Consider the following 17,246-nt stretch of genomic DNA (forward strand, 5'->3'; position numbering starts at 1 on the left):
TATGACAGAACAAATATAAATGTAGGGAAACAAATGTATAGAAAAAGTAACTATTTCCCTGTATTAAAAACTTATACAGTAAAATAACTAAAATGAATAGTATGATTGTTGTGAAAAGAAAGTAAACCACATTTAAATTCTAAGGTTTGTGTAGTTTGGATGCTGCTAGGACTTTGGCAGTGGTGATAATTTGCTTTAACTTTATCTTTGCTTAATTATTGACAGGGTGGAATCTGAGGTGTTTTGTTTTATACATTTGAGGTTACATTTACAACCATACAGAACCTGGTCAGATCACTTACATGCAAAAACCTTTGAATTAAAAGACAATGTATTTTCTTTTTATAATGACTGCACCTGTATGAGAGACATGGATTAAACTAAAAACCTACCAAAGGTGCAGTTTAAAATTTAAATATAACAAACAGATTTATTTGTGTTTGTTAACTTTTATCAACTCCAACCACCAGGAGTGGAACCAAACAACATGATTAGAGCCAGAATTATATGCTCCAAACTGGTATTGCATTTTGATGCCAAAATGTCAGATAGTCAATTTACTGTTTTTGACATTCCTGTCTGCTACACTCCTCAGGCAGTGGGATGATGAATTTACTGAGTGAATATTTAAAGGTTTAGAAATACTTGCTCTTCCCAAAACAAGAATGGTGATGCAAGAACTGGTCTCAAGAATGTTGAAGATGTTTTTTGTTCTTCTAGCACATGAAATATTAAAATTTTTTAACATTTTACTTACAGGACTGTGGACCTGTTTTCAGGAAGATCAAGCAGAACAGGAGGTTCAGGCGTGAGAGAAGGGTTGCCTGGTTGATTTGTGTGGGAAACTGAGTCTCTGACACCTACAAGATGTTATGAAAAAAATACAACATTATAAAATCTTTTGTAATTCCCAGTAATCTAAAATACTCTTATTCTTCACTTTATGCATATTTTGGTTCAGTTCATTTTCTTTTCTGCCGCATTCCTTCAGCGTTTAAGACAGCAGTACAAACTTTGCATGCAGATAATTTCCTTCTTTATTTCTCACACTGACACTTCCTTCATAAAGGCGAGGCATAATAAGGTCACATTCCATAACAAGGTCCAATTAACTCTTTCCGTGTTTTTATTAAATCAATATTCACGCTCTATAAAACTCATCAAAGGCTGCTTCTTGCACAATGAATAAACCTAACCCTCTGAACCTTGAGTCTCCTGAGTTGTCCCCTATAAACAGGTGTTCTTATCCAATAGACTACATAATGACAAGGCCAGTAAAGGAGGAGAGTGTGAAAGCACTTATGGGTTGGGGAACACATCATCTGGCCAGAAAACCCACTGTTAGAAGCAGTGGAAAATAACGACAGCTGTAAAATAACACAGGCTTATTGAGGTACAAAGAGGTGAAGTAGTATTGAATTTTAATTCCACATTGTTAAGGTGTCCTCCAGAGCTACAATGCTGTCAGAAACGACTTGCCTCCATTTAGGTTTCTTCTGATTTTTTTTGCCACACATGATTCAGACCTTTACAAAAATAATATCGGACAGTCAATTATGATTAAGCAGCATAAGTGGGAATGAGTCTTTTAGACTGCTGCGGGGAAACTTTGGCCCACCTTTCTTTGCAGAGATTGTTTAATTTGGCTAAATTGGAGAGTTTTCTAGCATAAACAATAAGTTTAATGTCATGCCACAGAATCTCAGTTGCATCTAATTTCAGATTTTCACTGAGCGACTCAGAACCCTTCCTTTTGTTTTTTGAATCATTCAAAAGTGGACTTGCTGGTGTGCTTCAGATCATTGGCTTGCTGAATAACACAGACTGATGGCCGGGAAATCAGATTTTTTTGGTAGAGAGCAGAATTCATGGTTCTATCAATTACGGCAAGTTGTCCAGGTCTCGAAGAAGCAAAGCAGCCCCAGGGCATCACAATACCACAACCATGTTTGACTGTCAGTATGTTGTTGGTTTTATGAAATGTAGTGATACATGCCTTCCAAAAAGTTCCACTTTTGTCTTGTCAGCACACAGAATATCTTCCCAAAGATATCATCAAATTGTATTTCAGTAAATGTGACAGTCATTTGTGATCTTCATGGTTTGCAGTTGTTTTCGCCTTAGTACTCCGCCGTGCCATTTTTCCCAAACTCTTTTGTAGTGATGAATCATGAACCAGAAATATAGTTAATAACAGAAACTAATTACAGTGAAAAGGTATGAAATTCTATTTTTGGTTTACACAATTGTTTTCCCCTAATAAATGAAATAGTCTTTTGAATGCTATCATGTTATTTTGTGCTTTGTGTGGCAATTTCTTTTACTTGTTAGCTTTTCACACAGATAAAATTACACATAAACTACAGTCAGTCCTGTTTCTTCATACCGTAGAGTTGCCAGACTCGTACTTTGTCTTCATAGGGTAGATCATATTTCAGAGGGTCCCCCACAGGACCATGGTAGTATGGTCTCATGATGGACTCCATGGCCGAGGTGTGAACGAGACCGATCGCATGACCAAACTCGTGGACTGCAACGGCAAACAAGTCCATCCCGTGAGAGTCTGACAGAGACAAGAAAGGGGAAGATGAAACTACATCAATTCTGGTGTAAAACATGGCATAAAAGAGAATTTACAAAAAAGTCTGCACCTTAAAGGTTATTGCATAGATGACATCTGATCCTATGTAAATCTCTTGCTACGATCTCTCTCTGCTCTCTCAACACAGTATTTGGACCCTTTTTCATAACACTTGGAATTATGATGGATTTCTAAACTTGCTGGAGCCAAACAGTGTCTAGTTCATTAGAACTAGTTAGAGAGAAAAGTTAGAGGTTGTATTTGTTCTTTTAAAAGTAGTATTTGAACAGTTTATAAAATCCACAATCTGCAGTACAAGCCGATTACAATGTATTTCTCTCCATTCAAGACGTAAATATATGGAATGGAGAGCTCAACTGGTTCAAACTTTCACATGTTTTTTTTTTTTTAAAGTTCAGCAGCCTATAGAGTCTGTTCTTTTATTTTTCCAACTTGGAATCAGAAATTCTGACTTGAAAGTACAAATAAAGCACGCCGATGGAAAACATGCCAGCAGCAACATTGTTTTATTCAGAAAGTGGTGGATGCAGATCACTCTGTTGTACAGTACAATACAAAGTACCATACCCAGTCTAAATAACTGGTTTTCATAATGACCTGACTCACTGCACAAACTGCATTGTACTGTTCTCCCAGCACTATTTGATAATAACAGAGATTAACTATAACTTTCAACTTCTGACCTATTATTTAAGGCAGTTTTAAATATGATTTCCTAAAAAATGAGAAGTATTTTGATATGAACAATGTCTCCCCATTTAATTTACAAAAATCTTCCTCAGCTTACACAGGCTGTCAGAATGTTGTGCCTAATGTCTTAATGCCTAATTCTTTCAATTTTCTTTTACATTACTAAACGACATGCATTCAACTCGAGAATAACTAACATCTTAAAAACCATAAATGTAAAATTAACCGTAGCTTGTGATCATGACAATTGTTGACAGAATAGAGTAATAAGTAAAAGGTAAACCATTCCACCCCTTTTAAATGATGATTAAATAGTACCCCTCATGACGACTACAAAATTGAGGCACGTGACGGCGCCTGGTACGGCGGAGCCGGGGTCCCACCCTGGAACCAGGCCTGGGGTCGGGACTCGTCAGAGAGCACCTGGTGGCTGGGTTGCTCCTCGAGAGAACTGCCAAGCCCGAACGAGAGACGCGAGACCATCCCCCAGTGGGCCCACCACCTGCAGGGGAAACCGTGAGGGACCGGTGCAAAGAGGATTGGGCGGCGGACGAAGGTGGAGACCTCGGCGGCCCGATCCCCGGATGCTTAAGCTGGCTCTAGGGACGTGGAATGTCACCTCGCTGGGGGGGGGGAAGGAGCCTGAGCTTGTGCGGGAGGTCGAGAGATATCGACTAGAAATAGTCGGGCTCGCCTCCACGCACAGCGTGGGCTCTGGAACCCATCTCCTCAAGAGGGGCTGGACTCTCTTCTACTCTGGAGTGGCCCACGGGGAGAGGCCGCATGTTTTGGACACTCGTGTGAAGAGAGGGGCTGAGCTGTCCACTCATTCCCTGGTGGAAACAGAGGCTGGGGAATCAGGGTTGGACTCTTTCATCACCCGGGCTGAAGTCACCGAGGTGGTTAAAAAACTCCGCGGTGGCAGGGCTTCGGGGTTGGATGGGATCCGCCCTGAGTACCTCAAGTCTTTGGATGTTGTGGGGCTGTCATGGTTGACATGCCTCTTCAACATTGTGTGGCGGACAGGGACAGTGCCTTTGGATTGGCAGACTGGGGTGGTGGACCCCTAACCCTACATAAGAAGGGTGACCGGAGGGTGTGTTCCAACTACAGGGGGATCACACTCCTCAGCCTTCCTGGTAAGGCCTACACCAGGGTATTTGAGAGGAGAGTCCGGCCGATAGTCGAACCCTGGCTTCAGGAGGAGCAGTGTGGTTTTCATCCCGGCCGTGGAACACTGGACCAGCTCTATACCCTTTACAGGGTACTCGAGGGTTCATGGGAGTTTGCCCAACCGGTCCACATGAGTTTTGTGGACCTGGAGAAAGCATTCGACTGTGTCCCTCGTGATGCCCTGTTGGGGGTGCTCCAGGAGTATGGAATCGGGGGCCCTTTACTAGGGGCCATCCGGTCTCTGTACAAGCGGAGCAGGAGTTTGGTTCACATTGCCGGCACTAAGTTGGACCTGTTCCCGGTGCATGTTGGACTCTGGCAGGGCTGCCCTTTGTCACCGGTCCTGTTCATAACTTTATGGACAGGATTTCTAGGCGCAGCCAAGGGCCAGAGGGGGTCTGGTTTGGGGACCAGATGATTTTGTCTCTTCTTTTTGCAGATGACGTGGTCCTGCTGGCCCCCTCTAGCCAAGATCTACAGCATGCACTGGGGCGGTTCGCAGCCGAATGTGAAGCGGCTGGGATGAAGATCAGCTCCTCCAAGTCCGAGTCCATGGTTCTCGTCCGGAAAAGGGTGGCTTGTCCTCTTCAGGTTGGAGGGGAGTTCCTGCCTCAAGTGGAGGAGTCTAAGTATCTTGGGGTCTTGTTCACGAGTGAGGGAAGAATGGAGCGGGAGATCAACAGACGGATCGGTGCGGCTGCCACATTAATGGGGGCGCTATGCCGGTCCGTTGTGGTGAAGAGAGAGCTGAGCCGAAAAGCGAAGCTCTCAATTTACCGGTCGGTCTACATTCCTACTCTCACCTATGGCTATGAACTTTGGGTCATGACCGAAAGAACGAGATCCCGGATACAAGCGGCTGAAATGAGCTTCCTCCGTAGGGTGGCCGGGCACTCCCTTAGAGATAGGGTGAGGAGTTTGGCCATCCGGGAGGGGCTCGGAGTAGAGCCGTTGCTCCTCCACATCGAGAGGAGCCAGTTGAGGTGGCTCGGGCATCTATACCGGATGCCTCCAGGATGCCTCCAGGATGCCTTCCGGTCCCGGATAAAGCGGAAGACGACAAGTACGAGTACGCGTACGAGATTAAATAGTAGTTAAGAATTACATAATGGAGTTTTCATCATTTTAACCAGAATATCAAAAGGGGAGGCAGAGGATTCAACACATAGTTGCGCTGGAAGGAGGTGCTTAGATACTGTGACGTGGTGTCATGATCTACATGTGTTTGAGTTTTGGTTTTATTTTGTGATTGTGTTTTTATAATGCACTTGTTGTTTATTCATGTTCTTTAGGTTTTGCCATATTCAGTTCATTTATATGTGTTCATTATTTTTACAAATGTGTTGCATTATTAGTTTATTCCTTTATGTTAATTTCTGAGTTTATTCTTGTGGGCTGTTCTTAGTGCATTTGGATTTATTTACCAAAGTTCAGTCTTAGTTTTTCCCTTTTGGTTTTAAGCCTATTTGAGTCTTATTTCAGCCACAGTTGTGTTAATTAGTCTCCCTCCCTCAGTCTCCCTGTTTTCCTTCTGTTTCAGCTGCTCCACATAATGCCATAATAATGCATTCAATGTCATACTCCACTCTTCCCTCAGTATTTAAATACACTGGTTCTCACAGTTTATTCCCAGATCCTTTCATTTCACTGCCTGTTTCTCTCATACCAGTTCTTGGTCCTGTTACATTTTAAGTCTTTATTTTTCCAATATTAAATACCCATCACTTCACCTCTCTGCCTCTGGTTCTGCCTCCATTTGGGTCCAACTGAAAACCAAACATCACACGTCCATTACTGTGAGTGGTCTAGGGAGGGTCTTTCTCCAAAACATTTTATAATTTCATAATTTTACAAAAAACATACTGCTCTTTATTCTGGTATTTAGCAAACAGAAATAATTTTGGTAATCCAAACTGACCCAAAAAAGAAAACATTTTGTCTGATTTAATGTCAGTGAGGACAATAAAGCGTGTGTATCTTTACAGTGTATGTAAACATCTGGCTTCAAATGAATGTACAAGCTTAATTTAGAAATTAGGAGCTGTTAGCTGAATGAAGTAAAATATTTAAACAAAATCTGAGAAGTATCTTTTTATCCCATCACTGATTGATTAATGTAACAGAAAGATTAAGTCAAAAACAAAACTCCATGGTGACAGTGACCTTTCTGCTGTAACTCTGTGCTCTAAATTGACTATTTTCAGTTACTTTTCACCTGCTTTTCATGGAAATTAAGAGGAATGGCAGACAGCTGAAGAAATTATAAGGGCTATAGCATGTATGGCATGGTGAGATAACCATGGTAATACTGCCCGAGTCCTTGAGCAGCCAATCAAAACCTGAGTGGGAAAAGGCGCCTAAAAAGGCTGCAGGCAGTTTAAGTACCTTTCCTTCATGTTAAGCCAAAGCATGAGCAGAAGACCCCCAAAAACTCCTTGTCTGAGTCTGTGAGGCAACACAACACCTTGGTCTTGGAGACGTAGATTTGCAAACAAATGGGGAGACAGCATGGCAAACTAAGCTAGCTTAGAGTTCCTTAGTGACTTGCCGAACGTCAGCATTCAGTTAACCTAGGGTTAGCTTCAGCTTGGGACATGCAGTATTCACCGGGGGCATCTAACAGACAAATGCCAACTCTAATCTACTGGAGCACATGGTGCAGGTGAACAAAGGAAGGATAAGAGAGAGAGAACAGAGGCTCAGAGCAGGGGATCTAGCGTGTCATCGTATTTATGGTTCATGAGAAACTGACAGCACAGATGTAACGCCTGCTGGACAAAAGCAGAGCACGGAGGGTTGTGTGGATGAACCAGATTCATTTTCTAAGTTTTTTGAAGCTCCACTAGCTGCTGAAATCTCTGGGGCTCAAGCTTTGTTCTTCTACATTCACCAGTGACCCATTAAGTAGCTTTTTATCAACCCAAATGCTTTTATTGCACAGTGCTAAGAATAGATTAAGTCATATTCACCAGACACCTCTAAACCTTCCTAAATGATATATTCTTTTAGTCTTAAAAATTTGCTTTGATCTTGGTTGGAAGGACATATGAAAGACTTGTCAAGTAAGTAAACAGATGAATGAATGAATGAATGAATGAATGAAACGAATGATTTTAAAAAAAACAATCCTTAATGCTATAAATTTATTAGGTGAGAAACAGGTTGCATTTGTTCTTTATGCAAGCCCTCACAGGGCCTTTAACACTGGATTCACCAGTGTTAATTAGCTCCATCCCATCAACATTTTCATATTTTGTAACATTATACTTAACGATATTTGATTTTATTAGTATTTTATGGGATAGACCAAAAAAATACTGTAAAGTCGAACTTAATTTGGTCCCAGCTTCAGGTCTTTTGCAGCATTTAACAAGTGTTCTTCCAGGATTGCTCTGTATTTACCTCCTTCACCTCTTCCCATCAACTCTGTTCTGCTCATTTGTCCCTGAAGAAAAAAAGCTTCCCTACAGCATGATGCTTCCACCACCATGTTTCACCATGGTGATGGTGTGCTAAGGGGGATGTGCAGTGTTTGTTTCAACCACACACAGCGTTTTGCATGTAGACCAAAAAAAATCAGTTCTGGTCTCATCTGACCAGCGCAGCTTTATGAATCTGAAAAGTGTATGCATGTGTGTTCATCTCCCTTTACTCTAAAACCCAGAAATAAAAACTTAAAACCTAAAACTTAATGCAACCATTTTATTTCAAAAGTCACATAATTAGTAAATAATTCTTCTTTGTACAACATATTCTTAGTATAAATACAGCTGTTTTGTGAAGGTTTCAGAGGTTTGATAGAGAACATTAGTGAACAAATAGCACCATGAAGACCACGGAGCACAGCAGACACATCAGGAAAAAAGTTGTTGAGATACATTAAGCAGGGATAGGTCAGAAAACAATATGTCAACCTTTATACGTCTCACTAATGACTGCTCAATCTGTCATCTGAAAGTGAAAAGAATGACGCCACTGCATATTTTCTAAGAATGAGCTGTAAAACTTAAACTGATGGAAAGGCAAGAACAGCATTAATTAAAGAAGCAGGAAGTGGTACCTCTGGTAGAGTCCTGTCAGTGGAGCTAACAGGGCAGATTTTAGTCTTGCAATCCTGAGTGTGACCAGAAGTAAGTCACTGTTGAAAAAAGCCATTAGAAGATTAAAACATGAGGTAGATATTTACCTTTCAGCGGGGCAACAATCCTACCAGAGATACAACCAGAGCTATGATGGAATGGCATATTCATGTGTTAGAATGGCCCAGTCAAAGTCCAACCTAAGTACAATAAACGTTCTGTGGCAAGACTGGAAATTTGCTGTTTTAGGCAATCTACATATTTTGCAGTCTACAGTGGACAAAACTATAGTAGGACAAAGCTAGTACTGACAACCAGAAATACTTGCTTACAGTTGAGGTTTTTTCAAAATAATACATCTAGAAGGCTCAAAAATGCACTGGATATTATTTAGGTGTATCAGAGTAAAGGGGACAAATCTTTGTCACATTTCCATCTCTACATGTGCAAAGACACACCCAAAGCAACTTGTAGCTGTTATCGCAGCAAAACAGGTTGTTGAATACTACATATATATCTTAAGATTGAGGAGTTGGAGAACATAAACCATTTTGAAAACCCTTTTTCATTTTCCTTTCACTTCACAACTATGAACTACTTTCTGTGGGTCTCTCACATAAAATCCTAATAAGATAGTCTGTGGTTTGTGGCTGTAATGTGACAAAATATAAGAACATTCAAGTGGTTTGAATACTTTCAAAGCAATATACGGCAGATAAAAATCTAACATTCCTTTTATGTACCGAAACTTATAAAGCTTTCCAAAGGCAAACATTGTTGGGGTAAATATCTTTTTATAGACATTACAAAGTCCCAACCGAGAGAAAGCATATGAAGAAACATTTCCAAGATTTGAACAAGTATAACAATGATATTGTAACTTATTGCAACTTTCCAGAACTAATACAGTTTGATGACAACACATTGGCTTTACCTCCTGGTAAAGTGACTGATTATTGTGACACTGTGATGTAACCATTCTAGCTTGCAGAACCTTCTTAAGCAAGCAGCCTAAGATCTCAACTTTACATTAAATGTGAATCCCTGGCATGATGTTGCCAGCTGTTGCAACATTTTCACATGATTGTCTTGTGCAGTATCTTTATATGTCTTTTTGTATGTGTCTTTTAAGTTTTTCCCCTGTGTGTGTGATTCTATTTGAAATTTGACAAATATTTTGGCTATATGTACAAAGAAAGAGCAATACTTCTGTTTAAGGTATAGCACCCCTCGTTTTAGAGGAACAATAAAACAGGTATAGTACATTCTGTAAAACGTTTAGTGAAGCAGAACTTTAGCCTCAGCCCCTTGTTTTTTTGTATCTGCAATAAATATTTGTTTTTATTGTTGTTTTCATTGTCTATATGGATGCTGATCCTACTGGTGCACTTTCCTTCCTTACTACTTAGTCAGATTAAAAAATTCTTTAAAAATTCATAGTTTATCATACATTTTCCAAAGTATTGTCAAATGCCCATGTCTAAATCAGGAATAGTATATGTTGTTTATCATGTCCCTAGATTTAATAATTTGTAACAAAAAATGTATAGTGTCACTGAATTCAAAAGTTCATAAAAATCCACAATTTCCACAGAACTTAAGACATGTGCAAGATTTTATGGAGTTTGTCCAAACAGAATTGGAGATACAGGTGCTAGCCTTAATAGAAAACCTAAACTAGGATAAAAAGTTTCAAATGCATGTGAAGAATATATCCTGAAAGTGTCTAGCTATTACAAGTGATTTTGGGGGAATTTTTCAAAAGTGAAAGGTCAGAATTCCATTTTTGCAAAGCCACACCCACTTTGGCCAATCATTACCATATTGATAACATAGTCTCATGGTGGTATCCTGAGGAGACCCATCAAATTTTTGAGAATCCATTTAGCTGTTTTGGCTATATAAAGTTCTTTAACTTATAGGCCCACCTAGCTCTGGATCTTGCTGCAAACTACTATATACACTTAATTCAGAGCAAATCTGCTTTGGCACATGTAGGCAACCAGTTTCTCTATATGCCTGAAATGCTACAACAGGACACAAGTAAAAAAGGTTTAGTGTGTGCCTTATAGTTTGGATGTTATAAGCCAAAGTGCATTGACTTCATAATAGTAATAGTGACCCCTTGTTATTGGAGAGTAGCTACTTTTTGCTACTAGACTACTAAATCACAATTTTTCCAGCATTTTCTGGTTCTTTCGTTCAACAGCTTTTAGCAGAGAAGAATATTAATGAAGAAAACTGTACAATTTCGATAGGGTTTCCTGCTCCCAGTGGAGCATGGATGCTATCAAGTCATTGCTGCCTCTTTAGACAAAAAAAACAATCCCAAAACCAAAGCTTGTTTGTTCTTATGTTAACAACCTGACATTTTAACAGCAGTGTGTGCAGAGATCCACTGTAGATCTGTAGGAAATGTCTGCAGTTGGGACTGGCATACTCCTCCTCAATTAGCATAGTCCTCACCGTTGTTTGGCAATTCAACAAGCGCAGCTTCTCTAGAGACATTTGTGGTAATCCTTTGAACAGTCTGGATTATGTTTTCTGCACCATAATCCAATGTGTAGGGTGAATGCTGATTTGGCTGAAAATGGAATCCAATGAGTGACTGTGTGGGTAAGAACACGATATGTTGCCACATTGTTCACACAATTATAAATAATTTTAACTTCTTTAATCCATGTCTTAATTTTAAAACAATGTGACTATTACAAACACTGTCTTTAACAGCTAAATCTTGATCTTGTGAAGTGATATTTTGAGCTGGTGATAATGCCGAAAGCTCATTTTGGCAAGTTGTGAAAACAAATGCCTGTCTTGTGCAAATATCTTAATACGGAGCTAACACTTGTGATCAATGATGAACAATGGATGAATGGGCACTGACAGAAGTATAGAGAAAACTTGGAAAGGAATGAAAAAAAAACATGCATTGTGTGTGTATTTATGTGTATTATGCTTTTAAATATAAAGTAAGTACAAGCTAGGCTGGTATCCAAAACCAATCCCCATGCACATATTTACAAAGGCAACATGGAACACAGATGTGCCTTTTGCAGAAAGCATTTTGAGCTTATGTTCAAATGAAGCACAGTTTTGTAAACGATTCCCTAAAACTCTTCTGCACAATCCTCACATGTGTTCACATCAATATAAACAAAGAAAAACAATGGTCTGACATGAAAAATTCACCTGCCTAATGATGCTTTTGTTTTAGTCGGCTAATCGTTTTGTAGAAGCAGATTGCTGTCTGAGTTATTATTAATAAAAGCAATCTGCTTCCTATGAAAGCACAACAACGTTTCGAGACCTCTACTTTTTTGATCTTGCCAAGAACCAACCTCCTGCAACTTTTAATGGATGTGGGAGCTATCAGTCTGCACAGCAGGGGTAAACTGTTCTCCTAAATGTGGTGCTTAATTTCTACGATTCAGCATCCCCGTGCACATTAGGGAGACGGACTTAGCGGACCTGGATTTAGGCTCCCACTGAGAACAATGCAGCAGGAAATAGGGGAAAGGGAATTAGCACAGGCAATTATTCAGCTATGGATTTGTACGATAAGCTTCTTTTTTTTTTTTGCTAAAGATGATTACATAGCACCACAATTTGCTGAAGCACCAGATCTGACTTTTTACCTCCAGCCTGACCTGACTAGGTTACATCTTTTAAAGGGATTTCCAAACCTCTGAAAAAAGTTGTACAGACCAACAATATAGGTCTTCTCCAGCAGTTGTAATGTGCTTTTGTGTTGTCTTACAAGAAGACAGACATGCAGAAGCAGGGATACTGCATCAGCTAACTATTGTTTCACAAAGACACTGATGACGTTAGAGAACGATGTGATATAGCAGCGAGGTGAGACTGGCAGAGTGTGAAGTGAAGAAATTGGGAGCTGTTTAATTAACTTTTTTCCCTGAGGTTCAGAACATCAGGCTGGCAGCTTCAATGTGGTAGAACAGGACAAATTCAACAGTTAAAGCATTGAAAGCCAAGATTCCAACACTTTGTGGGGAAATTTTGGCCATAGAATATACTTCTGACACTTGTTGAACAGTTATCACACTGGTTGTTTTAATGAAATAAATGAGTTGAAATTAAAGGGACATAGCGATAAGTAACAAGAACAGAAAGTCACCAGAGGCGATAATTCACACAAAATGTTAACACAGCTGTGGGACAGAGGAGGTTGAGGAGACATCCAGGTCCGAGCCCCAGATACAGTAAAATGACCCACCTGCTGTGCTGCCGATATGTATTTAGAGGTGACCACTCTGGATGGTCATACCGGGTTGGTATGCTGTGTCTCATTTAATGCAATTCAGGAAAATAATTTGTAAGATAGCTGTTGAGCAGTGTAATTTATATTATACTCTGGCTGTTAAATCTTAGCAACCATTTATAGCAATGGTGTCCAAAGACAGGCCACAGGGAACTGACCCCTTGATGAAGTCTTTTAGCAAATTCTTCTTGATACTGGTGGAGGTTGCTGAAGGCACTAATCCTTGAACTGGAGGAAATAGGAATTTTTCCAATGATGTAGGAACATTTTCATAAAAGATTTAATTTAACCAGGCACTTCAAAGAGGTTCTGATGATCGGGGACGATGTAATGAATTGTGTGGGTTAATACACCCAACAACCGAACAAAGTTATCCTCTTTCAGCGTAGGCATACTTGAGCTTGGACTACAGAATCACAGTGAGAAATAAATATTGCAGATACGCGGAACTGATCAGCCGGAGGTCCATGACTTTTTTAGCTGTCCCGCAGCAAATAGTGTGACATAACAGTTGGAAAAACCTAAAAGATGATAGAGAAATCTAACCAGACTGAAAGAGAGAGACTAAGTTTAACTTTTCTGCACTCCGACAGACTCAAACTACGTAACAAAATGTATTTAAGGGCTAAAAAATTGGATTTTGCACGATAGGTCCCCTTTAAGTTTAGATGTGAGTGGACTACATCAACACTACAGAGAGACTTCTACAACTTATTAAAGCTGCAGAATTTATCATGAGTGTCCTTTATAGAAGGTTGAACATTTTGTGTATGAGTCTCCTTGCTTTATTGATGAAAAGGTTAGTTGCAAATCAGTGGCAGATGCTGGTCTTTCAAGGAGGTGAAGCTCAATTTCAAGATTGTTGATTCGCTCATTTTGCTGTCAATCAAAAAGGGATTCAGCCTCAGACAGATCATCCAATCAGAAGCTGACCGTCCGTGCCAGCCGAGGCCAGCCCACTGCCCCATAGACCCCAGAGACGCTGAGCGTCCGATGGGTGGAACAAAGCCCAGCATTTTTGCTTCGCTATTGAACTCACTGTTTAAAGCACTGTGAAGCTGCGGGAATGAGTGAGAGGAAAGACGCGTCGTTACCAGTGATAAGAAGCTGATTCTGAACAAAAGTTGAGGACGTTGTAGCGCATATTTAGTCAATGACATGTAAACACAACAGTATATATTGGATCATTTATTTTTTGACATTTTAGGGGAAGCTGAGCTTCTCTTGCAGTCTTAGAGCAATCGCCCCTGTTGCAAATGAAAAATGTCCTTTAAAGTCCAAAATCACAGTGAATGAGCACAGTATCGTATCCTTAGATATCTAAAAGGTTGGCTACAATGATCAGAATCCATCCAGTTTTCTATTTTTTCTCATATTAAAGCCCATTTGGTAGTTCTTGCACAATCATCAGTGAGAGTCTGACAGTTTTTTATGTATGCAAAAAATAAAATAATCTTACATGTTGGCCCTTAAAATATATAAAAGGGTGTATGGTTTACTGGTAATGTGTGTATTACTGTAACCTAACTGTGTGTTAGCAAACATCAGGAGATCATAAAGACAAACTCATAACTCTGTTTCTTTCCTCCCTCACACCTTTGTTCCCATGAACCAAACCTCCATTTGCACAGCTGTTGTTAGCCCCTGCCATCACTTCAGATACACATCAAAACCAGGCTACTCTTCTGCGTCGCCTTCTTGTCCTGCTGCTGCTGCAGCCTAGTGGGAGGTGTGATTCAAGCTGCTGTCGTGCAGCACATGGTTTACAGACCCAACAGCCCAAACAAAGGGGGGAGATCAACGAAGGGGGGCCTGGCCTCACCATAGACACCAGCTTGGTTAGAAAGCATGAATACACCTTCCACTGCTCAGGCTGAGGTTTAAATGCACAACACTGTAGCCTTTTACTTATTATGGATAACAGTGACTGAAATGGAATAAGATACATTCTCACAATTTAAGACATCTTTATACAAATATTTTTATTATCTTATGATGAGTAAAGATCAAAAAATGCACATGAGAAACAAATTTCTGACCAAATGGACACATTTTGTGGAAGCTGGCACACGTGTCAGAAGCTAATCTTTCAAACAACTCTCACGAACATCCTCATGAAACAATATGTCAGGCACAAAAGCAACCTTTGGAATGTCGTTAGCTCAGTCCAGCCTACAAAAGAAGACAGTTGGCTGACAGTAGCTCACAGTGCTTGTGTTTTCACTCAGCCCCTCAGAAGGTCAGTTCAGATGGCTGCTCAAGCTGAGACTGGTTAATGTTGGAGGTCTCATCTTGTTAAAAGAGAGTGGTTCCTCTCCATTGCCACCCAGTGCTTACTCAGGATGAGGGTATTGGTGCACACTCAACAACTCAAGGCCATTAGCTGGGCTTCCTAAGATAAATGTCTTTTCACCAAATGACTTTTTACCAAATTAATTTAACTGAATCTGAATGCATTTCATTTCAATTTGGATTGAACAGGGGCTTATGTAATTTGATCTTAAACCAATTATTTGATTGTATTGTATTACAATGCATCACACTGGTTTGATCTGAATTTGAACTGAATTGGATTATGTACAATTCTGCACAATCTTAATTTAATAATTGTGAACGTAAATGGTACTGTATATGGAGTTTATCCTATTGTCTAAAAAACAAAAAAACAAAACTATTGTCACAGTGCAGCCCTCTTATAAGGTGCTTTTGTTTATAGATTTCTGTAATTATCCAAGATTAAAAACCCTCATCCAGAATGTTAAACAAATCATGAATGTAGAGAAAAGGTTTTAGTCTTCTCTATCCACTTCAGGGACCTTTTTAATAAATGGTGGTAAGGCAAAAGTGTGAGAAGAATTACCCTTGCCCTTACCCTGCTTAAATATAGACATCAATAACAGGCACAATTAGTTCAGATCAAAGTTAACCAATCTCTCTTGTGATAAATTAATTAACTTAATTTGCAACATCACCAACTGATTTTTTTTGCTTCCAGGAGACAAAATTTGTTTTAGGCTGACTGACAATGTCTGCTGTACTTGTTTTTTCACAAGAAATTCTAAGTTTCTTGGGTCATTTATCAATGTCACAACTTATCTCCAGTTAATTTTGGGAGTCTGTGTACAAAAAGAAACTCCTGCAATTTAACGAGCATGGGTGTTTAAAATGAGGTTGTATCTTTGGATCTACTCTTCCTATCTACACACAATTGCTTTAAAAAAAATATGGGTATGGTGATGGTGGCGCAGGGGTCAAGCGTGCAACCCATGTACGGAGGCTTTAGTCCTCCATGAAGGCTGTCGCGGTTTGAGTCCCAGCCCATTGTAGTTTGCTGCATGTCCTCTACTCTATTTCCTGTCTACTCATTTGCGGAAAATTTGAAAAATAAAAGGCACAACTGCCTTAAAAAAATTGTAAAAAACAAAATCCCCATTGCCTAAAACTGCACTTTTCTTGATCTTTTTAACAACACTCCAAGTGCAGCTTCTAAATCTATCAGTGCATACAGTAAAATCTGAATGTGCTGTTCCTATTTCACTGTATGCAATCTGTGGCTGCTCTCTATTGTATTCTATGTTAAAACACATAAATATTCAAACTTGTTAAAAAGGTTTATTCCTAAATTTAACCAAAATAAATAAGTTCTTAGATTTTTATATACTTATGATCAGGTGTGGACAAATGTGATATTTGATGTTTATATGTGATGTTTATAGTTTGTATTTTTAAAATTTTCTAGGAACATTGTATAATATTGATCATACTATCTCACCCCTTTATTCTAATGCTCTACTGTACATCCTCCTCTGAAGGGAAGACAAAAGGGCCAAAGAATGCAAAGAAAGGAGGGTCAATTTAAGTTCAGTGATCCGGATGAAAGGAAGAATAAAAAAGAGAGAGAACTAATGATTAAAGCTGTCAATTGTGCTGCTGTACAGAGACAGTTCTTTCCTGGTGATGCATTCAGTAGACGACATCACTCCACCAGCTCATTTCATCCGTATGAGTGGACTCATAATGTTGCCCAACCTTTCACCATTTCCTAGCTCCTCTCAGTGTGGAGAAAAATGAACAGTGGACACAAAATGATGTGGATGCTTAGTGACAATAAAATGGTCCTGTTGGGCCACCAAACGTCTTTGTAGCAGAGCAAACACAGACAATTCAAGTTTAGCAAAAGTGTAAAAAAAGAACCATGCAATCAAGAAGTCTGTAGGATGGGATATATTTTCTATTGCATTGTTAATGAGTGAACAAATGAATAATAAATCAGTCGTTATAAGTGGCTTAGAGACCACGGCTTGCTGTGTTTTCCAGAACTGTCTAAGAATGAGGGATATCTTTAATATAAGCTCATCTATTTTTGATTGGCACATCTGATTGAATTCTGGTTTAGAGAAGCTGTCACTACGTCCTCATT

The 17,246-nt window shown here is 39.6% G+C and overlaps 1 protein-coding gene across 2 annotated transcripts in view; it reads right to left on the minus strand.

The window, feature by feature from the left end:
* The window catches only part of LOC124873140 (matrix metalloproteinase-17-like), a 134,978-nt gene that overhangs the window by 29,942 nt on the left and 87,790 nt on the right, over window positions 1-17,246 (minus strand). For both annotated transcript variants that reach the window (XM_047373668.1, XM_047373669.1), the window contains exons 5-6: window positions 2,387-2,563; window positions 758-860 (exon numbers count right to left, since the gene is read on the minus strand). In XM_047373668.1, the coding sequence (XP_047229624.1) occupies window positions 758-860; window positions 2,387-2,563 (280 nt within the window). The remainder of the gene's footprint in view (window positions 1-757; window positions 861-2,386; window positions 2,564-17,246) is intronic.

Source organism: Girardinichthys multiradiatus, chromosome 8 (assembly GCF_021462225.1).
Source record: "Girardinichthys multiradiatus isolate DD_20200921_A chromosome 8, DD_fGirMul_XY1, whole genome shotgun sequence".
In the NCBI taxonomy this organism is placed as follows: Eukaryota; Metazoa; Chordata; class Actinopteri; order Cyprinodontiformes; family Goodeidae; genus Girardinichthys; species Girardinichthys multiradiatus.